Here is a 23,483-nt window from a genome sequence, read left to right as displayed (position 1 = left end):
AATTTCTCTCATTAGATCTTTTAAATGACTTTCCAACTTACACAACTCTCATTAGAAAAATTTATGAACTGGAATGATTACAAATACACTGCAGTTTAAACCATCCCTACTTCTAATTGTATAACAAAAAAAAATTAATTATACTTCTGTGCTATAATAGAGTTGTACTTTTGTATGTGTATTTTTTTGTTAGAGATGTAGTAGGGATTGTTCCTGAAACCAAAGGATGGGGGGAGAGGAAAGAAAATTGAACCACTTAGTGCAATTTGCAGTTTGGCTGAAGCATTTTTTTAATGTATAACTTTGTTAGAACCAAGTTGATTTTGTGGGTTAATATTGTTGTTCTTGTCCTCAGCAGATTCCCCTTTCACATCCCCGTGTCTGATTTGAAGTGACAGTGAGAGGAAGCACAAGGTATCCCTCATCCTGCCTGGACTCCTTGTTTACAGAAGAGTGATGGAGATGCTCTTAAGCACAAAAGGCATCACCATATGCCTGTTTTTCTCTGCATTGAGTTTGGCAGCAGCTACTGAAATACCATTATCAGGTGAGTTGTAGCTATTTGCTGTACATTTTCCTGCTTTGTTTGGTATCCCTTTTTTTCCTTTTAAACTTTTCCCCGAAGAAAAAACATTAAATCCTCCTTTCCAGTTGTACCATTTTAAATTTAATCCTGCCACAACTTGGCCTTTGGGAAATTCAGGTGTGATAAAAAAAAAGTAAGCTGCTCTGTTTGGACCTGTTTAAATGTAGCAGTGAACTTGTCTCATAACATGTATCTTGTGTTTGCCTTCCAACACACAGCTTAGCTCCGAGGGTTTGGGTTTATCCTTCCCATAAATTCCTCATTTGGGCTCTGAATCTCCCTGCAGCTTGTTTGATGTACATAAATCCTTCCTTTCTTGTCTTGCAACCTGCTATTCCAGCCTGGAAAAGGAGCAGGTGTGTGGCTCAGGGAGGATGTTGGTCCTCAGGGAGGTGTTTTGTACCCCATGTACCCCCCAGGGGGCACCTCCTGTGTCCCTCTCTGGCTGTGGTGCATTCAAACTGCCTGTTTGACACGGATCATGTGCTTCCAGGACACGTGTAAAATATGGGATGAGGCTCAGAGGGAGCAATCCAAGGAGAGCCAGTGGCCCCCACTGCCTGGAGAACAGCCCAGACCTCCCCAGCTTTGCATTTTCCAAACATAAATGAACCGAGAGGATTGAAAACTACAGTTGGGTGGGGAGTTTTGGGGGTAAATAACCCCAATAAAGCAAAACTCAACAGCATTGAGGTTTATCAGTTATGGTGGGGGTAAATAAATAAATAAACCTAAGGGGGAAGCCGTGTAGGCTCTTGGCAGGGTTTTGAGTGATGTGGGCTCAGAGTAGGACATGAGCCAGTTTTGGGGCATCCTGTGGGGCTGCTGTGAGCTCTCAGCACTCTGGAGCTGCCAACAGCCCTGGCTGCACAGGGCAAGGCATCCAGGCAGGGCTGGAGGATGGGTTTTAAAAACTATCCAAATTTACATTGAAAAATAGAGGAGTTTTTTTTCAGGAAGGTTCTTCAGTGGCTCCTTTTGTTTCAATGAAACTGTAAAGTGCAGGATAAACATCCTGGGCCTCCACTGCTTTTACATACCTACATGAGGGAACCACCTAAACTTTAATTTGGTTTCATTTTTTTAGTAAAAGTTGTTACTTCTGATTGGTGGTGCTGATGGACTTAGAAGTGTTCAGCTTTGAGAGCACGTGATATGACAAGAAGACAGCACATTTTGCTCCAGCTTTGAGCTTTCTGGACTCAAAACAGCAAGCAAAGAGTGTGTTAATTCTCTTGCTGGCTGTTTATCACAATGGGATGATCCATTCTCTCCAGCTTCTCTGCTGCAGGCAGTGTTACCCCTTGTGTGGCTCTGTTACACAGGCCACTTTAATTCCCTCAAAAAAAAGAAAAAAAAGTTAGTGCAACATCATTGTGTGACCCTGGAGGGGGTATTAAGTCATCCTTGCTGTCCATGGATTTCTTGGCAATTTTATCCAGGATGGAGACAGAGGTTTGCTGCTTCTCGTGGGTGAATGTGTGTCTGGATTAAAAAGCCAGTTATTGCCTTCACCCATGAACACCTTTCCCAGTGCACAACCCCGTGGTTTGGTTGTAGCTTTGGCAGGTCCCAGCTCTCCTGTGCCCTGGCCAGGCTGGCATGGGAGTGTGAGCAGGTGATGCCCGTGGGCTGGACACAACCTGTGCTGCCACTTCTGTGGCACTGAGCAGTGCCAGTGGTTGCTTTGGGGAGCAGAGCTTTGTCCATGCCAGGGAAAGGATGAGCATCTTTTCTTGAAGGCCAGGCTCCCTTTTTGCAGGGCCATCCTGCCGTTGCCCCTTTGGAAGGAGGGACCTGAGGACACTCAGCTGTGCTTTGTTTTAACCTGATGCCTCTTTGTGCTCAGTTTTGCAGCTTCCAACCATCACGGAGCAATCCCACACACAGGTTGCCTACCCCTTTGATGAGGAGTTCACCATTAGATGTGAGGCCAGAGGGAACCCTCAGCCCAGGTGAGTAGAGCTGGCAGGAGCAGCAGGGGCTGAGTTTGCTTTCACCCTTTGCCAGGCACTGTTCTGGCTGGGAGGGGCTTGGGCACAGTTACCTGCTCATCATCATGGGTGAGGTTTGGGTCTGCACTTTGGCCACTCAGCTTTTGTTGCTCCATCATTTTCCCTCACTCTGTGAATAGGTATCAACATGTTTTTTCTTGCTGGGGGATGTTTCATTTCTCAGGCACATGCTGAGTTCATCCCATGATGTAAAAGACCTGTCTGGGCTGTGCTGCAAAGATGGGATGTGTGTAATAATAATAATAATAATAATCACAGGGGCCAGACTGTTCTTCTGCCTTTTTCACAGCCACTCTAAAAACACCAAACACATTAAACTGTGTTTTCAGACACCACATTTGCATCTTATCAGATACCTTGTCTGTACCTGACATCATCAGGGCCACAGCGATGTTACAAGTAGACACATAAGGAGTTATTCAAATAAATATCCAAAGATAAGCTTTATGTGTTTTGCACCAGTGTAGAAAAGAGAAAGATTTTTAATGAAAATGTGATTAACAAGAATGTGATAATACCACAGTAAAACCTCCTCCTGAGGCTTTCCACACTGAATGGACTAAATTAAGAGCTGGTTTGCATGTCATTTTTACTCTTTAATCTTTCTTTTCTCCTTTTTCTGCAATACAATTTAAACTTTAAAAGGGAATTTTTTACTTTATATCAAGATTACTTGATCATTTTGAATTGGGCTCTGAATGGGTATTTGTAGCATGATCACAAATTCCCTTTGTTTCACAGATTGTCAGTGCATCAATGAGAAGTTTTCTGGTCTGTTTAAATGATGTGCTGGTGCCTGGTAGGTGATGGGAAACCAAATTCCCTCCACACTGCAGTAAGGCAGCTTGGCCAAAACTGGAGAAATGCTAAAACATACAGTTTTGTTGACATTAATTTATTCTCTTGAAACAATACTCTCAAAAAAAAAAAAAGGTATATCTTTCAATAAATGCATGTTATACTGTAATGTCCAACTGTCAGATCTTGAAACAATACTCTTAAAAAAAAGGTGTATCTTTCCATAAATGCATGTTATACTGTAATGTCCAACTGTCAGATCTTGAAACAATACTCTTAAAAAAAAAGGTGTATCTTTCCATAAATGCATGTTATACTGTAATGTCCAACTGTCAGATCTCGAGTCAGTGTAGCCAGAATTTCATCTATCTGAGAATTCCAGACTCAGGACCTGTGACAAACATGACAGCATTCAGCAAAATTACACCCCAGTAGCACTGAAACTACATGAGATTCTGTGGCCAGGAGATGCTCAGTGGAAGCATCTCAGTTTCTTCTGGGTTCAAGCATGGGAGATGGTGAGGAGAGCCCTCATCAGCCTTTGCCAGTCCAAAACACCAACTCTTCTACAACCTCCAGCCCCTGTCAATGGGCAGCTCTGCCTTTCACAGACAGTCCCTCTCTGTTGCTGTCCTTGCCTCAAGCTCTGGATTCCTATTTCATGTCCCAGCTGGTGATCCAAGAGCAAAGTGTCCCAAAGGGGAGATGTGTTAGAGCAGCACAGTGGTCATTTTGTCATTCCATTCTCTCTGACACCAAGTTTGCCCTTTGATTTTGATAACACAATTGGATCCATATTTACCCCTGGTTTAGTCCCCCAGTGCTGTTGTGGGGCTTGTCCTTTGTAACACTCGTGTTATTTTTCAGCTTTAACTGGACCAAGGATGGAAAACCATTTGATTTGTTGTCTGACCCGAGGGTGGTCACATCCAACAACTCGGGGACTTTTGTGATTCAGAACCGTGGCCTGATCAGCAATTTCCAAGGGAAATATCGTTGCTTTGCATCCAACATCCTGGGAACTGCCATGTCAGAAGAGATCGAGCTCATTGTCCCAAGTAAGGGCTTTGACTTTCCTTTTGGGTTGAATTTATTATTGTTGTTAAGATGAGAACTGTGTTTCTTCAAATCAAAGGAGGTGGTGTAGGGTAAAACATGAACTGTTGGCTCTTCAGTGAATATTCAAAGGCAGAACTCTTATTTGCTCACTGGAACTGTTGAATTTAATTCCTGGTTTTGAGGACAGAAAGCCAATCTGGATGCAGGATTTCAGACAAGACCCCTGGACTATCAACTCCCAAGTGCAGATGCTGACACTCCTTGCCAACTGAGTACAGATGAAACTGGGTAGATCAAGTATATGCATCCCCAGATACATTATTTTGAAAAGAAAAAATTATTTACTTTTGCTTTTTGAGCATTTTCAGCCCCACTTTTCCTCTAGAGGGTGAGTTAGTGGGAAAATTAGTATAAACTCTTTTAATACCCATCTCAGGAGAGCTGAAAGCTCAACAACAGAAAATGATTGTTTGCTTTGACTTGGCTTTTTAAATGCCTTTATAAAGATCTTGCTTTGCCTTTGCCATAAAACCCATAAGAATTCTTTTCTGATTTGTGTTTGCTTACAACCACTTCTTGTTCTTGTGAGGCTGCCACTTCTAATACTTTTTCTGTAAGAAGAAAGCTTGAATATTGATGAGAGTTGTAGTCTGGTAAATTCTCCAACTAATCTGGGCAGAGACAACTTGTTTTTGAGGTGATGCCAGAACATCATGAAAATACAGAAATCAAAATATTTGGGGGCATAAAGCAAATAGCAGAAAATACGACAGAGCAGGCAGGACAGTTATTGAAAGGCATTAACTGTTCATGAAAGATAAAAATGCTGAGATAGCCCATGAAATAGTGTTAGAATTATATATAAAATGTAGTGGGCAATAAAGGATTAGCAAGTCATTGTCACAATTGGTTTGAGTCAGATCACTTTGGGAAAATGTTGGAAAAGGCATTTTGTGAGTTTGGGGAAACACCTGAGTTAAATTTGGAGGGACCTCTCTAATATTGGATAATTTTATTTGATAAAAAATGAGAAATTGTGTGGTGCTTTTGCTTTCCAAACATTTCTTGGAAGGCAAATGCTGTTAAGAGTCATAAGACTGTGATATTTCAGCTCAGCAACCACCACTGAGTGCCCAGACAGGACGTCGTTGCTCCCTTTGGATTCAAAGCAGGGCAGGGGGTTCAGATGACTTCTTTTGAGCAAAAAATCTCAAAGTCATTACATTTCAGAGAGGTTGAGGACCTCAGTGTCATGTTTCAGTGAAGGGATGTCACCTCCAGCAGCAGAATATTCTGATATTCCATTGCTACTGAACATAAAAAGATGCTTAAAATGAAAAACAAGGAATTGATGTCTGTATTGGGGATTATTGAACCTCCACTCAGAGTAGGTGATTTTGCTTTTAATGAAAAATTGGCTATACTGGAGATATTAAGTACACTGAGAGTAGTTACCAACAAATTCATTGAGAGGTTACAAACGTGGTTGGTATCAAGTGCAAGAGGAATTTTAGTGCTAATATATGCCAAGTCCTAAACCCAGAAAATAAATACATGGCACAGATAATCTATTAGAGGGATTTATCCAACTCCCATCTCTTAAAGCACATTTACTGTTATTATTGCTCTTCTGCCATCAGTTTTTTCATTTGATGGTGCAATGTGGGTGCTGCCAATAAAATCAGCATTCAGAGAAGAATAGAAGGCACATTTGATTTTCTAAAATGCTGGATGGTCCAAACTGTGCCCGAGTGAAAGAGCTGCTGGTGCCCAGATCCTCCATAAATCAGAAACTCGCTGGCACAAGGGCTGGGCATAAATTCCCTCTGTTCAGCCCAGGCTTTGAGGCACAGCCTGGGCCATGTGAGATCACCCCCTGCATTCACCAGGGGGATGCAGAGGTGGCAGAGCTGTGCCAGCTGCATTCAAGTCAGATGTAAAGCTGCTTGGCAAGTCACTGTGCCAGTGAAGGGGAGAAACCCCAGCGTGGCAGAGTGGGCCACTTGCTTTCATAAATTACATTTGCACTGCAGAATTCTGGGTCTGTGAGGTTGCTGCTGGAAAGGAGAACAAAAGACTGTTTACTCACAGTGGTTATTGCAGCAAAGCAATAGGAATGTCAGCAGAAATGATCATTAAATCTCACCTCCATAATGAACAGACCCCACCTCCCCTGTCCAGGCTGACACTGAGGAGAGGGGGAACAATGTGCTCTGAGCAGCTCGAGGTGTTTGCAGACTAACCAGGGACAGAGTGTTACAGCAGGAAAAGGAATTGAAATGCTGAGAACACAGACTTCAGCTCCCCTCCTCCTGGACTGCAGGAATCTGTTGCTTGAGTTAAAAGCAGGCCCAATGCCAGAGAAGAAGAAGTAAAGTTTAAACTTCTTTAATTAACTGTGGTGTGAAAGGCTCTTCATGGTAGATTGAGTTAAGATTTATGCTCAGGATTTCTAAAGCTGCTGCTCCAAAAGCCCAGAGATCTGAGGATGGAAATATGGGCAGAACATAAAATTGTCCAGTGGCAGGCTGTGCTTTGCCAATGATAACAGTTCTGAAATTCCCAAGGAAAGCCAAACCTGTGTCACTATTCACAAATCTGATTTCTGTGAAATCAGTAAAAGATACTGAGCTGATACTGAAACAGGAGGTCTCAGCACCCCACTTTGTGCTTGGAGTAGCCCTTATGGAAGAGAAAACAAAAGAGAGGAACTCAGGGAGACTTTGCAGGTGATGGGAATAAAATTTAACCCTCTTATGTCCTAAACCCACATCCTGTAACTCTGAGGACTTCACTGACCATCTGAATCATTCGGTTCACTCTGTTGTGAACCATCATTTTGGAAGGGGTGATAGAGAGGTTTACACAGAAAAAAGAAATCACTGATTCCCTCTCACATCTTTGGGAGAAAGTGGACTGACAGCCACAGTCTTCTGGCAACCAGACTTTGGTAACTTTTTCAATTGAATGCAACTATTAAAAAGTCCATAAATAAGCAGGATCATATTTCATAAACAGTTCAAAGGCTGCAATGAAAATTACAGATTTAACTACTGCTCCTGTGGATCAGAATATCAATTGAGGCACAGAGAGGAGCTCTGGAAGCTTCCCAAGCTGCACTCAGTGCCCTTGTGATTGAGGGCTGTTAAGTCATGTCTGAGATTCTTTGATGTGTTGGGCTGTTTGCTGCACAAGATACAGATCTGTATGAAAAATCACAATTAACTACTAATTAAAGCGTCCAAGGAACTGGAAACTTCCAGGATATCAAAATTTCTTGTCTGGTTCTGCTTTCTCTCACTTTTACATCCTTTAAGAGTTCATTTGCAAGGAAGAAAATAAAAATATCCATGTTGGGTCAGGCTAAGCATCTTTCTATGCCAGTAACATCCACAGAGAAGGTTATGAAAACAGACCTGATGAATAGTGATGCTTTTTTACTGTAGTTTTACAATATATTTGCTAGTGTTGATTTACCATCATGAACTGACTCCCATTTTGTATCAGATGCTGATAGAAACGAGACACAGGAATCCCAAGGATAAGTTACCTGGAGAAATACTTTTCCTTCAGGCCAAGTTCTCAACACTTTACCCACAATCATGTAAAAGAACAGAGTGAATGGGCTCCACTTTTGTATAAACTGGGATAATTGACACAGTTCTAGTGGGAAGTCACTGGATTCAGCAGCAGGACAAAAACTAAGCTGTGGGACAAAGTGACACCTGAGTAAATCTGGAGCAGTGCTGGGCACTGGGGAGCCAGCTCAGGTTGCTGCATTTCTGCTTTCATGCTGCTCAACTCAAATGCAGATTTTACATTGCATTGCATCACTTTCCCTCCTTGCTTTTGGGTGAGATGATGTATTGTCTGAACAGGTAAGAAGGAGGAGAGAGGGAAACAGGCTCCTGTCTGAGTTTTCTCCCAGCCCCCCTGCTTTGCCTGGTCTCAAGCTCAGCTCAGTCCTTACCCTTTGAGTCACCCCAGGGATTAAGCAGAGCCTGGCTCCTGGCAGAGATGACTCTGGGCACTGATAATCTCCCATTTCCACGGTTCACACACTGTCAAAGCACTTCAAGTCTGGGGTTTGAGTGCTGTTCAGCACTTGTCAGGAATAAATACTTGGGCAGCAAAGCCTTTCCCAGCAAAACATACTTGGGCAGTGAAGCCTTTCCCAAGTATTTTGAGAGTTTTAGATGTCATGGAGGGGTTTTAGGAGATGTGCCCAGATCAGAAGGGCAGGTTTTCCTCTTGCCCATGGCTGTTTCACACGTGCCATGTGATTGTGGGTGTGGTGAGGGTCCTGCTGGCACTGGGAGACTCTCAGAGTCATTGAATAAAGTTGGGAAGCAGCACTGGGAGCTGTGCTGGATTCCCTGGCCTCTCTCATTCCATCTGAGTGTGGGGAATTGCATGGAGCATTGAGGTGGGAGTTTTCATGGGGTGGCTGCAAAGACATTAATTGGCTGGAATTTTCCATGTCCATGTCCATGTCCATGTGCACTGAGAACTCTGTGCAGCATCAAACACTTTCATGGCACATTTAATCTTGTGTGATGCATTTGAGCTTAATTGAGCTGTGACAGTTCCTGTGATCAGCCACAAATCAGGAGTGATTGATTCTGGAATATCCCCTAATTAGAACATGGAAACACTGCAAAAAAAATCCAAAATATTGCCCATATAGACATACAAAAGAGTGATATTCTAAAGCCAAAGTCTAATGTGACAGTAGCTCCTTAGTTTTAATAAATCAGAATTCAGAGCAGGTATTTTTCTAGTCTTTGAGGCCACAAGAAAATACTCTTGTCAGAAGATTTGACTTAGGAATTTATCATGAAATTGAGTTTTCCTCTCTTGCAAAGCTTCAAGGATTCAAACCACTCAAAGTTATGCATCATGAGAGGGGAAATCAAAGTTTTTCAAGGTTTTTTGTGGTGAACTAAGTAAAAAAAAAAAAAAAAAAAAGCAGGGAGGAACCCCAAAGCCTCAGTCCCCTGTGGTGCAAGTCCTGTTGGAGGTGGAGGACATTTGGGGTCAAACTGCTGCTCCCCCAGTGAAGTCCAGATGCCAAATCTGAGCCACACGTTGGAGATGAATGTCTGTGCTGCCAGTTAATGACACTGAGACCGTGACTTTTCACTGTCTCCTGGTGGGACTCTGTATTTTTGTATAATTCTGTAATTACTGGCTACAGAAATTCACTGAGAAGACCAGTGGTTATGGCACCCAACTGGGATAGTGCAGACCCAGATTTAGATGTGCTAAATGAGGCAAAAAATGAGTTTGAAGAAGTTTGCAATGTCCTAGATGAGTGACCCCACTACTAATCTATTTGCTGGTCTCTGCTTTAGTCAGAAATCCCTTATCTTTCACCTCATCCAGCTTACTTGAGGTTTTGTTGAGAGTGATGTGGTTTGGGGGAATAAATAAGCTTTAGATCAACAAATTGGTTTTTTCCTCCTGGAAAATACTCAGTCAGCAGATGTATTTTCCAGGGCTCGGAGAATGTAGGTTACTGAAGGTGCTGGAGATAAATATGTAGTTGTTTTCTTTTACCTGAAATTTCACCTACAGGTTGGGTGATGCTCATTAGCTTCGTTTTGCCTCTCCTAAGAATTCATAACCTATTAATAATCCTCCTGGAGATAAAATCTTTGCACAATCTGCATTCAGGCAATCAGCACTGTAGTGATTGCTTCTTTTTATGTTTACCAGTGCTGTGGAGTATGAAGTGTCCTCAGAGTCCTGTCCCTGCATTTCTCCCCCTCCTCCTCAGCTGTGCCTCGTGCTCTGTGATGTTGCAGATTCCCTGCCTGCACCACTGAGGTCACAGGTTGTTTAGTCCCTGTCAGAGCTCTCTGTCATAACTTGAACACCAGGCTGGTGATCTTTCCTGTGCCAGTTTGACTCTGCCCAACCAGGACATTTTCATGCCTTTGCTGTTTAATTGCTGTTCATTTTGCTGCTTAGTGCAGTTTCCTGAGCTCAAACTTCTGCCAGTTTGAACTTGCCTGAAGTGAAAGCAGGAGATGGCATTAGCTCTGAAACTCCTTAGCTGAATTCCTTTAAGGAGTGGTTCCATTTTGCAGGCTGGTTTCTCTGGGCTGATCTCTGAGCTGCAGCCTCCCAGTGCTTGGTGTGGGGTGGGCTCCAGCCCAGCTCTGCCCCCCATCTTCTCACCTGCTCTTGGCTTGAGTTTCGGGCTGCTGAGGTTGCCCAAGCACAGTCTGTTGGCATCAGTGCTGATGATCTGGGGGACTAAACATCAACTAACCAATATTTAAGCCCAGTTAGTGCAGCCCTTGTGCCCTCCTGTGCAATCTTTGTGCCAAGCCTGTCTCTGCATCCTGAGCTTGCAGAGCAAACCTGCAGGTTTGCAGGTCTGATGGTTCCCACCCCAATGGGATGAGGAGGCAGCACAGGCTTTGGTCCAGTCTCCTGTTCCATCTGAGTCTGGAGATGGGTAAGAACTGGGACAGCCCCAGGCATGAGGTGGAAGAGCTGCCTGCTGTGTGTCCTCACCTGCAGTGACTTGCAGTGGCTTCTTGGGAACCACCTTCCCAGAACATTCCACACTCCCAGGCTGGGTTCCAGTGTCCTGGGAGCAGCTGGGGACCCATCAGTGCCCAGCCCTCTGTGCCAGGCTGGGGGATCTATCAGTGCCCAGCCCTCTGTGCCAGGCTGGGGGATCTATGCGTGCCCATCCCTCTGTGCCAGGCTTGGGGATCTATCAGTGCCCAGCCCTCTGTGCCAGGCTTGAGGACCCATCAGTGCCCAGCCCTCTGTGCCGGGCTTGGGGAGCCAACAGTGCCCAGCCCTCTGTGCCAGGCTTGGGGACCCATCACTGCCCAGCCCTCTGTGCCAGGCTGGGGGTTCTATCTGTGCCCAGCCCTCTGTGCCAGGCTTGGGGACCCATCAGTGCCCAGCCCTCTGTGCCAGGCTTGGGGATCTATCAGTGCCCAGCCCTCTGTGCCAGGCTGAGGGTTCTATCTGTGCCCAGCCCTCTGTGCCAGGCTTGGGGACCCATCAGTGCCCAGCCCTCTGTGCCAGGCTGGGGGATCTATCAGTGCCCAGCCCTCTGTGCCAGGCTGGGGGATCTATGCGTGCCCATCCCTCTGTGCCAGGCTTGGGGACCCATCAGTGCCTAGCCCTCTGTGCCAGGCTTGGGGACCCATCAGTGCCCAGCCCTCTGTGCCAGGCTGGGGGTTCTATCTGTGCCCAGCCCTCTGTGCCAGGCTTGGGGACCCATCAGTGCCCAGCCCTCTGTGCCAGGCTTGGGGATCTATCTGTGCTCAGCCCTCTGTGCCAGGCTTGGAGACCCAACAGTGCCCAGCCCTCTGTGCCAGGCTTGGGGACCCATCAGTGCCCAGCCCTCTGTGCCAGGCTGAGGGTTCTATCTGTGCCCAGCCCTCTGTGCCAGGCTTGGGGACCCATCAGTGCCCAGCCCTCTGTGCCAGGCTTGGGGATCCATCAGTGCCCAGCCCTCTGTGCCAGGCTTGGGGACCCATCAGTGCCCAGCCCTCTGTGCCAGGCTTGGGGATCTATCTGTGCCCAGCCCTCTGTGCCAGGCTTGGGGACCCATCACTGCCCAGCCCTCTGTGCCAGGCTTGTCCTCAGGCTGGGGTTCTCTGTGGCTTTGAGTTGTCCCTTTCAGACAATGCAAACAAAGGAGCTGTAGAAAGAGTTTGAAAATAAATGTGTTAAAGTAAAGCCTAAGCAAAGCCCACGGACATCCCAAACAAGTGTTAAACATCCCCATTCAGTGCCTGGTCTGGGCACTTGGTGAATGAAGGGATTTCTCCTCTGAGCATTCCTGGCTGCAGGGCTTTCCTCCTCTGAGGAGCTGTTACTCTGCACCACTTCGTAAATAAGAATGGTAACTAAAGACAGGAAACCAAAGAATGATGTTATGGTAAGTATTTTATTAAAAACTGTATTAAGCGAGAAACAAAAAGCAAAATTTCAAAAGGTGTCAACAAATGAGGAACTTCTCTTTTTGTGCAGGTGTACCAAAGTTCCCCAAAGAAAAAATCGAGCCTCTGGATGTGGAGCATGGAGATTCTGTGATTTTGCACTGCAACCCCCCCAAAGGCATCCCACCTTTGCATATCTACTGGATGAATATTGGTAAGGAAACCATTTTGGCTCAATTCATGCATTAGTCTCCCAGAGCAGTTTCATTACAGATTCATAATTGATGATAATTGTGCAAGTGCTTGGGAGAAATATCTGGATAGTGAAGAATGAGGAGTGGAGATTTGGTTTTACAGGACACAAAGTTAAATTGTAGAGTGGATTGACACAAGTTATCAAATATGAGCTATCAGAAAGCTTATATATCAGTAAATAAGGATTCCTGCTTTTACAGGAGAGGAGATATCATGTGTCAATATATTATTTCTGTTTTCCTCTTCTCGTAAACTAATGGTTGATTTATGAAACGAAAGGAAAAATAATCTGTCAGATCTGTATAATTAGTTTCTTGTGTGTTCCTGTCCAGCTATTTTGCAGTACTTGTGTTCTGCAGGAATTACTGGCTCTTGGGAGGCAAAGGAACTCGGCTTGTCTCCATGTCATGAAGGGTTTTTTGGGCTGCTGCCCAAGTGGCTGCAGAGACAGGGTGCCAGATTACAGGTCTGATCCTTTAAGGCAGCCCCTCTCCTCCTGCCATGCCTGTTTAGCACAGCCCTGCGTTAGGCTGGATCAGCACTGAGGCAGAACAGCAACCTGAGCTCCTACAAACATGCCCTGCTCTGATCTGTAGTTACACAAGAGCAAACTGCTTGGGAGAGTGGCTGAGGAACCCTCTGCCAGTGCTGACCTCCATGTCACCATTCAAAACCTTTGTGCTGGGGAGAGATGCTGAAAATTTGCTTTTAGCTGAGCAGAAAATTCATCCTGAGTATTTTTTATTACCAGTTTATTTTTCACCTGTGTCATAAATAGGCATAGGTTGTGACAGAAAAATATTTCTTATAATTGTGTATCAGATATTAGTGAATAACCCATTGCTCATGCTGCGTTTTCTGCCTCTTTTGCCTCCCCATCTGTTCTGTGGCTGCCCTGGAAGGAGGCACAGGAGAGGGGAGCTCTGCTGAAGCAGCTCAGCATCCTGACCACTCACACTTGTTTTCCCCTGCCAGATTTGCAGCACATCCCCCAGGATGAGAGGGTCTCTGTCAGCCTGCAGGGGGACCTGTACTTTGCCAACGTGGAGGAGAGCGACAGCCGCAGCGACTACTGTTGCTTCGCAGCCTTCCCCATGCTCAGGACCATCGTGCAGAAGATGCCCATGACGCTCAAGGTCTCCCGTTGTAAGTCTGGGCAGGAGCAGCTGCTTCTTGCCTGGGGCTTTTTGAGCTCCCCAGGCAGCACTGAAGAGCTTCTCTCCCAAGAAAGGACGTGTTACTGAGCTTATTTCCTGCCTTGTTCACCTTATTCTAAACTCCACTGAGAAAAGGTTTTCACAGCTGTCGGACCCCAAACTGTCCCCTTCTTGCTCCTGTTGTCCCCACAGTGAAAGCCAGTGGTGCATTAGGGAAATCTGCTTCACTTGCAGTGCAACAGGTCTCTGACAGGTGGGACTTCACTGGGATTTGAGAACTTCATGTGGCCACCTCCTCTTTGGGCACAGTCCTGCTTTTGCCTGGCTGTACCAGTGTGGTTGGGGATGATGCTTTCCAGGCTGCCTTCAATAGCAGTGGTCACACAAGAGGCATTTTCCATTGGCTTAATGAAATGTTGTGTAGGGAGCATCACATTTGCATTTATTTGTTTTTTATTTTATTTTTACATCTCTGCTTTCCTGTAGACTCCAAGGGTTTCGTGATGTTCTCAGGTCCTGCCCTGCCCCTGAGTCTCAGTGGGGTGTGCAGGGATTGCTCTTCCCTAAAATCACAGAATCATTCAGGCTGGAAAACACCTTTAAGATCATCAAGCCCAGCAGTAACCCATGTCCCCAAGTGTCACATCTTCACAGCTTTTAAATCCTTTTAGGGCTGGACAACCCTTTCAATGAAGAAATTTTCCATAATATCCACCCTGTGCCTGCCCTGGCCCAGCTTGGGACTGTTCCCTGTCCTCCTGTTCCTGTTCCCTGAAGCAAAGCTCAACCTTCACCTGGATCCATCAGGGAGTTGCAGAGAGCCAGAAGGTCTCCCCTGAGCCTCCTTTTCTCCAGGCTGAGCCCCCCCCCCAGCTCCTTCAGTCCCTCCTGCTGCTCCAACCCCTTCCCCAGCTCCATCACACGTGTCCATTTTTGGGTGTCAAACCCCTCATTCCAGCTGTGTAAATCCCTGGCTCTACAAGCTGTGCATCAACAGTGTAAGAACCAGAGGAAAAAACACCACAAATACCTAAAGAAAAAAAAAATAAATCGAAGCAGCCTTTTAGGGCACAATCCCAGCTGTGCTAAGTCAGCAAAGCCTGACAGAAGGCAGTGGAGCTAAGGCAGCTTAAAGCAGCTGGAGGCCCATCCTGCTCTGCCTGAAGCCCTTCTGGCTGGAGGAGTTTGTGGTATCACTTGTGCCCCTTGCTGGGGCTGCCTGTCCCCTTAATAGCAGTTCTCTGTTTCACTGATCCTTCTGACCTTTCAGGCTTATGCAGCCCAAAAGCCAAGGAGATTTTTTCCTTCTTGAATGAAACCCACATATTAAATATGTGATTTTGAGAGTTTTCTTGTTGGGATAAAAAGATAAAGGATTAAGAGTGGCTTTGTGTGTTGTAATTCTTGCTTAAAGCATATCTTGGGATAATAATGGTGAGAAAAATATCCCAAGGAAATCTTGCTCTCCATGGGTTTTTTAGTGGGTCCAGTCCCCACATGTGCACACACAGATTAGAGGAAAATGAGATGGGTTTTCACCCTGAAAGTGGTCCAAAAAACCCACCTTGTCATCAAATCCACGAGATTTGGTCCAGGCAAAAATGTGAGGCTTAAATGGAAGGGTTTTGTAAACTCACCTTGATATTGCCCACCCTACTCTGTGCCAAGTCCCTGCTGAGGGACTGTATTAAAAAAAAAAATATTTTATATATATATATATATATATATATAAAATTAAGCAATAAGAAACAAGAGAACAGATAAATTTAATAACACTTCTTATGCTTAGGACTTAGTGATTTTTTTTATTACCCTGCACAGCAAGGATGAACTGCTGATTACATCACCCATGGAGTATTTTGCAGAATAACACCTCTCTTTGAAGAATTTTCATTATATTTTCAAAAATTCCTTGCTCATCTGTTGCTTTCTTTTATGTTTTTCTTTATTTCTTTTATGGCAGAAGCTGGGGGGGGGGGTTGGGGAGGGGCATGATTTTGTTTTGGTTGATTTATTGTTTCTTTGGATTCTGTCTCAACCCTGCATGTTTGTGTTTGGTTGTCACTTTTATTTATTTCAGTAAAGCATGCTAATGACTCAGGCTCACCTAACGCTGCTGTTACTAAGGGTGAGTTGAATGCATCTGTTCTTCAGCCTTTAAACTGAGAATCCACCAGCTGAGAGCAAATGGGAGCTGATTAAAAAAAAAATAATAAAATACCACAAAAGCCTTTTGATTGTGATGGGATGGATTTAAGTGGTCCATGGAGGACAATTTGCTCATCTTGTTGTTGGTTTTTTTTTTGACAGAAATCTGAAGGGTTTTTTAGCAAAAAGGTATTTTTTTAGTTGAGAAAGGAGCATTCACACCCCAGAACACGATGGGAGCCAGGAGTGTGTTAGCTCAGAGTAGCAGCCAGAGCTGGATGCTGCAGGAGTTTTTCTGGCAGTTAAGAGGACTGTGGGATTAGGTAGCCACGGTTTGACACCATGAATTCATGTCCAAAGGGTCACCCTGGGGCTGCACAACTGCAGGGGGAGCTCAAGGTGTGCATTTACAGAGTTTTGGGGTGCTCTGGGGTACTGTCCCCACGGTCACACATCTCCTTGCAGGTGGGAGGTGGTTCTCCCTGTCTGTCCCTTGCCCTGAGTGTTACTCCCCATAGGAAAGGGCTACAGCAAAGCACTTCTCATCCTGGGGATTCCCAGCTTCCATTGCTTTCTGTTCCCTTTTCTGTGGAAATAGAGCCTGGAAATGTCCTGCTGAGCTTTGTGCAGGCAGTGTGGATAAGCCAGAAGGCAGCCTGTGGCTATTACTGCAGTTCTCCACCCAATTTTATTTACAAAGTGTAAAAATGAGAGTGTTGGATTTTGTCTGTAGCTCTTGACTCTTCATTTCTTTGGCTGAATTGCTATTGAGAGTCTGTTTTTATTTTTTAAATGCCCAATTTGAACCCCCAGAAAGAGCTTTACTGGACAAGCACTGAGAAGGAGATTCAATTTGAGTGTTTTGGGATGGACAGCTCAGAGCACTCCTCAGGCCTTTGTCCATGCAGGCTGAGCTTTCTGAGCAGAGCAGGCAGGTCCTGTGGGGTGTGACAGGCACTCCAAACTCAGCTTTTCCCTTGGGGGGATGTCTGAACTCCTGCTGGGAAGGGGCACTGCCTGCCTTTGGAAGCAGGAGGTGGAGGCAGATGGGAAATGTGTGAGCATATCCAGAGGCACCAAAGGGTTCTGCTGCAGCTCAGGGCACTTGTGACACAGATTTGTAGAGATGCAAAGCAAGGAGAGGAAAAAAGGACAAATTAGAGAATGGTTCAGAGAGATATATGTGGGCTTTTACCAAACCATCCATAACTGGCTATTTTTTAAGAACTAGGACCATTTGGGGACTTATTCATTACTGTGCTAATTGTTATGAGAGTGATGGCTGGGCAGGCATTGAACTCTCTGTGTATTCCATCATGAAACCCTCGTTTGGCAGCCTGGAACAAATGGGCTGCTGAAATCAAATACAAGTCAATCTTGTTTCATTATTTTAACAGTCCTTACAAATTTGTATCTCCATTACTGTAGATTTAATAATTGCAGCAAGAAGGACAATTCTGTGGGTTGTTCAGGACAGGAAATATGGGGATTCATCTGAGATTTAACAGGTAACAGAGTCAGTGCAGGAGAAAGGTGGTGAGAAAGATGGTGTGGACCTGAAGCTCAGCAATTGAGAGGACCAGTGTACCCAGATTGCCTGAGGTGTATGATAGGAAGGGCCAGTGCTTGGAAAACAGGACACAAAACTGCAGGAAAAGGGGTTTCACCAGCACTGCTGCCTGTTGATATGGCTGTACTTGTCTTCTGCCTCTCATCAGGAGAAATAAAAGTGTCCTGGATTAGCCTCAAACTGTATAAATAAAAAAAGAAACACACAAATCGATGTCTGAAACCTTCTGACAGCAGTGATGTTTGTGGCATTATTGAAGGATAAGCAAAAGCTCCATGCTTTCATATCTAACTTTTATTTTATTTTATCTTGCAGCAAATTTTATCAAGGAGAGAAAACCCAAACTGCTGATCCCTCCTGAATCTGCTGGCAGTAGCTCATCAGTCACTGTCATCAAGGGAGGTGTCCTGCTCCTCGAGTGCATTGCTGAAGGGCTGTGAGTAATGCACAAAGCTGCACAACTTAATCACCTTTGGAAACAGAAATGAGCAGAGAAAAAGATGCATTGCAAATTAGACATCAGTTTGAAATTGAATTTCTAGGCAGAGTTGCTTGTGAAGTTGGTGTGCCTCTTGTAAAGCAGCACAGAGTGCTTGCATCACTGGTTAGTGCTGTAGCTTAGAAACAAGTAATTAAAATCATATCATGGCAAGTATTGATTCTTTTTTACACTTAAAACCCCTATTATTGAACTGTTGAGATGTTCAGAAACTAAATAACATCAGCATCAACTTCTCTTCTTTGGCTTACAACCTGTAGGGTTTCTTTTCTGGTTGCGTCAATTCAGTTTTGGTTCAAGGCTCAAAAATGTTTCTGCTTTTCCCACGTGCAAGATCTCAGGGTTTTAAAAGCAAAGTTCTTGAGTGATGTAATGCAAGACATCCTTTAGGGAATGGGTTGCCAATGAGTGAAACCTGTGGTCCATCTCAGGCAGCTGCAGCAGGAGATGTTGGCTCAGGTGGACACGTGAACCTCCCTGCTTGCTGTGCTCCATTTCCCAGCATCCAGAATTCCCAGAATAAGGCTGTTCTCTCCATGGTGTTCTCTCAGATGATGGGATGTCAAGGAGCAAAGGCCCTGACTGTGTAGAAATACAGGGAACTGGAATCAGCCCTATCAGTTTGATCCTCCTAAAACCAACAGGAATAGGCAAACCTCAGGTTTAGTCCCAGTCCCATGTTCTGTGCTTGGGACTTTCCTGGGTGTTCTGTGGTACTTTGTGCTGCACAGATATCTCAGACTTGTTCTTGCTCTCAGCATTTGGAAAAGCATTCAGAAAGCTGCCCAGGGGGTAGTTGTGGATCCAGGTGTATGAAGGATGGAGGAATATGTGGATGAGGAGATGTTCACTGTAAAATATATCACGGAATCACGGAATGATCTGGGGGGGAAAAGACCTTGTAGATCATTTAGTTCCACCCCCTGCCATGGGCAGGGATGCCTTGCACCAGCCCAAGGTGCTCCAAGCCCCATCCAACTTGGCCTTGGACACTTCTAAGGATGGGGCAGCCACAGCTTCTCTGGACACCCTGTGCCAGGGTGTGCCCACCCTCCCAGGGAAGGATTTCTTCCCAATATCCCATCTAAACCTCCTGTCTTTCAGTTTGAAGCCATTCCCCCTGGTCCTGTCTCTCCAGAACCTTGTAAATAGTCCCTCTCCACCTTCTTGTTGGCTCCCTTCAGGTGTTAATATAGGGAAGGATTAAAATAGATGGTGTGTGATGGGAAATCAGGACAATTTTGTTCCCTATTGTAAATAACAGAGGACAAAATGAGGGGAAGGGAAGGGAATGGCTGAATAAATGGTCAGTGCCACCCTCCCAGCTCAGCTGTGACTGCCTCTCTCAGAGCTGTCCCTGCAGCTCTAACTCACACAGACAGAGCCCCCACTTTGCTCTCAGCCCTGTTTTCCCTTATTTCCCACGTGCCTGTCAGTGCAATAGTGGAGTTGGCAGCAGAGAAACAGCTGAAGTGGAAACCTCTGCACCCACCAAACCCACAGTGAAGGCACAGTCCCTTCTGGTTTGTTTGTGGCAGAGCTTTGTGTTGAGCAGAGCTCTAAATCCCCATCTCCTCGTGCTGCCCAGCACAGGCAGACTCTGCTTGCCCCAGAAAGAATTCTTATCAAAGGCTCTGCAATTATATCCCCACTATAAAATTCAAACTCAGGATATTTATCTGCCTGAACAATCATGTTTAGGGCATTCTGTTTTTCCATGTGAGCCTGAAAGGGCATTGCCCCTTTAGGCTGGCACAATCCTGCCTCTGCAGTTGGTTGGCATTCCTGGAAGAAGGTGAATTACTTGTCTCTGTTGGATTCACTCAAGTGTCTGTAGTGAGTTTTGGTTCCCTCTTGCAACACTTTCTTGTCTAATTCACTCCCCATCAAGCTAATTCACCAACCTCCCCAAGTCCACAGCTATGACCTTATGGGTTTTCAAGGTAGTGAGTGGGCACATCACCTTGGAAATACTCAAATATGAATTTCAGGTGCAAGAATTAATATCATGTACAAAAAAAGAAAGCCAGAAAAGCCTGTTTAATCAGGAAAAGGTAAAAAAAACACCTTTCTTTCACTCAAAAATTTCCAGGAAACTCTTTTAAAACCATTTTTACAAAGAAAAACGTGGAGGGTTTTGACGTAGATACATTTGAAAGAATACAAAGTACTTCTTAGTCTCATCACCAAACACAAATTTTCCTTGAAATTCTTCAAAAATGCAACATTTAGAGAAAAATAAATAGTGGTTTTATTTGCTAAAACTCCCATTTTCAGCAGAAAAAGGATCAACTCTGCCTCTGTCTCTGCCAATCCATCCCACCAAATATCCCCAAGCCACGGAAGAAGAGACATCGAGCCAGATTTCAAGTCACTGCGATCAGGGGCAGCCAACTGCAGAAAAAGGGAATTTAATACCTTTCCAATCTGTCATTTTTTGAAGAGTTTCATTCTGAGCCATGCCAGGGCCAGGGGGCATTGCCTCACTGCAGCCCCGAGGTGACACCGAGCCTGGCTTGGCACAAGAGTGGCACGAAGACTCTTGCAGGAAATAATGGGCTGTTTGCAGGGCTGTGCTCGTGGAAATCGGTGATTCCTGGCTTTGTGCAGCTCGTGCCAGGGCATGCTGCCACAGGAGCAGATGGGCACAGGAGGAGGCAGAGATGGCACCGTGTCCGTGGGCGGTGTTGGGGCCACAGAGCCCAGCTGGGAACGTGCAGACTCGTCTGTTCCCGTTCCTGTGTCGCTGCCACCCCCTCTGTGCGGTGCAAAGAGCACTTCAGCCTCCTCCAGTGGTCAGCCAACAGGCAGGCAGGGAGTGAAGACACTAATGAAGTCTTTACCTCCTTGTGTGTCCTCAGGTGCCCTTTTGGAGCAGGATGGCATGAGCTCTGGTCCCTCTCTCACAGTCTGTGCCAACTCCCACACAGGGAATGCAGCCTCCTGCTTTGCCCTGGTGAAGAACTCCCTCCCAGGGATTCTCCAACTCAAGAAGCTGCACAGATTAGTTGCAGTCTATAATATAACCCTTGGTTAGCCCCAGAGTTTGGAAAGGGCTCTAAATCCACTGACAAACCAGGCACTCAGTAACAGGACAAGGGGGCACGATGGGCTCAAGCTCTGCCAGGGGAAATTGAAGTTGGAGATCAGAAAAAAATTCTTTGCAGAGAGAGTGCTCAGGGATTGGAATGGGCTGCCCAGAGAGGGGGTGGATTCCCCATCCCTGGAGGTTTCTCAGCTGAGCTTGGCCGTGGCACTGAGTGCCATGATCTGGTAAAGGGACTGGAGTTGGACCAAGGGTTGGACTTGATGATCTTGGAGGTCTTTTCCAACCCAATCCATTCTGTGATTCTGTGAAACCACAGGTGTGAAGTCCATCAGCTCTATAATGTACCTAGCACAGAACTAAAAATCTTCTCTTTTTTCTTTTTCTAGTCCAACTCCTCATCTAAACTGGGTGAAGATCGTGGGAAACATGCCCAAGGACAGAGCAAAAACAGAGAACTTTGAGAAGAGGCTGAAGATTGAGGACGTGACAGCAGCTGATGAGGGGATGTACCAGTGCACAGCGAGCAACCCCATGGGCACGACGAGGCACGAGTTCCACGTCCACGTGGAAGGTGCTGAGTACACTCTGCTAACCTTGGTTTGGAACAGAGGGCTGGTGAAAGGGAAGGGAAAAAGGACCTTTGCTACTATAACTCAAAGTAATGTGGGAGTTCAACCAACATTATATAATTTATGCTACCCAAGGACCTGTCTACTTAGATCTGGGAAGGTTGCAGAAAGCAGCACTTCTAAAAAAATTATATATATATATAAATATAAATAATGCATTTTTTTAACCTGAACCATGAAGGCCCTACAAAGTGGTGAACAGCAGTACAAATACAAGAGGAGATTCAATACTCTAAAGATGTGAGTTAGTCAAGCAGAGATATTGATGAAATGTCTTGGATTAAACTGAATGTCAGACAAAAAGATCTAATTATCCCACTTGCCCTTAAAGGCTGTGAAAATGGCTCTGCTGGGCTGGATCAGAGCTCCATTTAGCTCAATTCCCTTTCTTTGGACTCCACCAAGAGTGAGTTCCTAGGCAGGATTGTGGAACTGCAGTGAGCAGATATGGGACCACCTCTCTTCTCCTTCCTGTGCTCCATTGCTGTGATTTTTGTATAGGGACAACCTGAGCTTTGAGTGCTTTCTATAATCCCATACAAATGTGTAAGACAAAGACAACTTTTCTTTGTACTAATTGTTAAAGGAATCACAGGATCATTTAAGTTGGAAAACAGCCCTGAGATTGAGTCCCAACTTGTGAGCAATCACCACCTTATCAACAGTTTTAAAAAATTGAAATATGACCTTTTTTGTCATCCCACTGCATATCCAAGGCCTGTTCCCAGCCCAGCCTGCATGTTTGGAAGGATGACCAATAGTAGGAGCATTCATAAGTAATTTTGGGGTTACACTTGTGCTTGTGTGTGGGGTGGTGAATCCCTGGGCATGAGCACACACAGGTCTGGTGGCTGATCAGGTGAGTTTGGGCTGCTTGTGCTTGTGCAAAACAGAGAACCTGCTGTGCTAGTGCCATGTTTGCTCTTCATTTATTTATGTTGCTCAGGAAGGTGGTGGATTAACAAAGGCAGCCAAGGTACCTTCATCCCAGGCATTCTGCAGAGTGCAGATGGAGGTGTGTGGCTTCATCCTCCCTTCTCCTCCCCACACCCTGAAAGGTGTGAGCCCTTCACACAAGGCAGGTGTAGATGCTCTTTCCCAGAAACCAAGCAGAGCTCTGAGGAGACTTAGAAAAGTCAAGCAAGACCTGCAGAACCTTCCCTGCCACTGCAGCTCTGCCATAAACAGCTACAGAATGAAAATCCTAAGGCACAGCTGAAAAAAAACCTCCCTGAAAACATTTTCCTGATGAGAAATGTTCCAGCCTCTGCTCTGCAGAGTTGAAAAACGAAATAAATCACAGGCAGTATTATCTGTCAGAGTCTGCCAACTGCTTCATTCTCATCTGGGCTTCTTCTCACCCCCTGGTCACAAGGAGTGCTGATGGGAGCAAAGGCACTTTGAGCTCCTGCTCTCTGTTTACTCATCAACTGAGGCAAAGCCTCTTCTCCCAGTGTGTGATGAACCATCCTCATTGCATCAGCACAGCCTTGTGCCTTGCAATCTCCCTGCCCTCCCTGGAAGTGTGGCAGAGGGGGGTGCCAGGGCATGGCAAGCCTTCAGCTGCCATGGAGGGGAAGTGCTGACTCCCAGAAATCATTCCAGATGGTTTGAAGCATCTCTGCTGTAGCTGAATATTTTAGCAATCTGGCTGTGATTTTCTGGCTGTAAAAATTGATTCCTTCAAAGGAATTGCAGGAGCTGCAAAAACTAAAACACCAGAGAAATAACATTAATTTAGAAGTTTAGGATATTGACCCCCATCTCCTCCAGTCTCTAGAAGAAGGAAAACTTTCTGGAAA

The 23,483-nt window shown here is 45.4% G+C and overlaps 1 protein-coding gene across 11 annotated transcripts in view; it reads left to right on the top strand.

The window, feature by feature from the left end:
- Window positions 1-23,483, top strand: part of CHL1 (cell adhesion molecule L1 like) — a 146,762-nt gene that overhangs the window by 83,896 nt on the left and 39,383 nt on the right. For 8 of the 11 annotated variants that reach the window (XM_071550207.1, XM_071550209.1, XM_071550208.1 and 5 more), the window contains 8 exons: window positions 359-547; window positions 2,436-2,541; window positions 4,267-4,457; window positions 12,466-12,588; window positions 13,605-13,775; window positions 15,867-15,914; window positions 17,820-17,940; window positions 21,439-21,623. In XM_071550207.1, coding sequence (XP_071406308.1) covers window positions 457-547; window positions 2,436-2,541; window positions 4,267-4,457; window positions 12,466-12,588; window positions 13,605-13,775; window positions 15,867-15,914; window positions 17,820-17,940; window positions 21,439-21,623 — 1,036 coding nt within the window. In that variant the 5' untranslated portion in view covers window positions 359-456. Of the gene's footprint in view, window positions 1-355; window positions 548-2,435; window positions 2,542-4,266; window positions 4,458-12,465; window positions 12,589-13,604; window positions 13,776-15,866; window positions 15,915-17,819; window positions 17,941-21,438; window positions 21,624-23,483 lie in introns of all 11 variants that reach the window. The other 3 variants (XM_071550210.1, XM_071550211.1, XM_071550214.1) reach the window with 2 other exon arrangements.

This window comes from Pithys albifrons, chromosome 3 (assembly GCF_047495875.1).
Source record: "Pithys albifrons albifrons isolate INPA30051 chromosome 3, PitAlb_v1, whole genome shotgun sequence".
In the NCBI taxonomy this organism is placed as follows: domain Eukaryota; kingdom Metazoa; phylum Chordata; class Aves; order Passeriformes; family Thamnophilidae; genus Pithys; species Pithys albifrons.
This window is presented reverse-complemented; position numbering and strand designations above follow the sequence as displayed.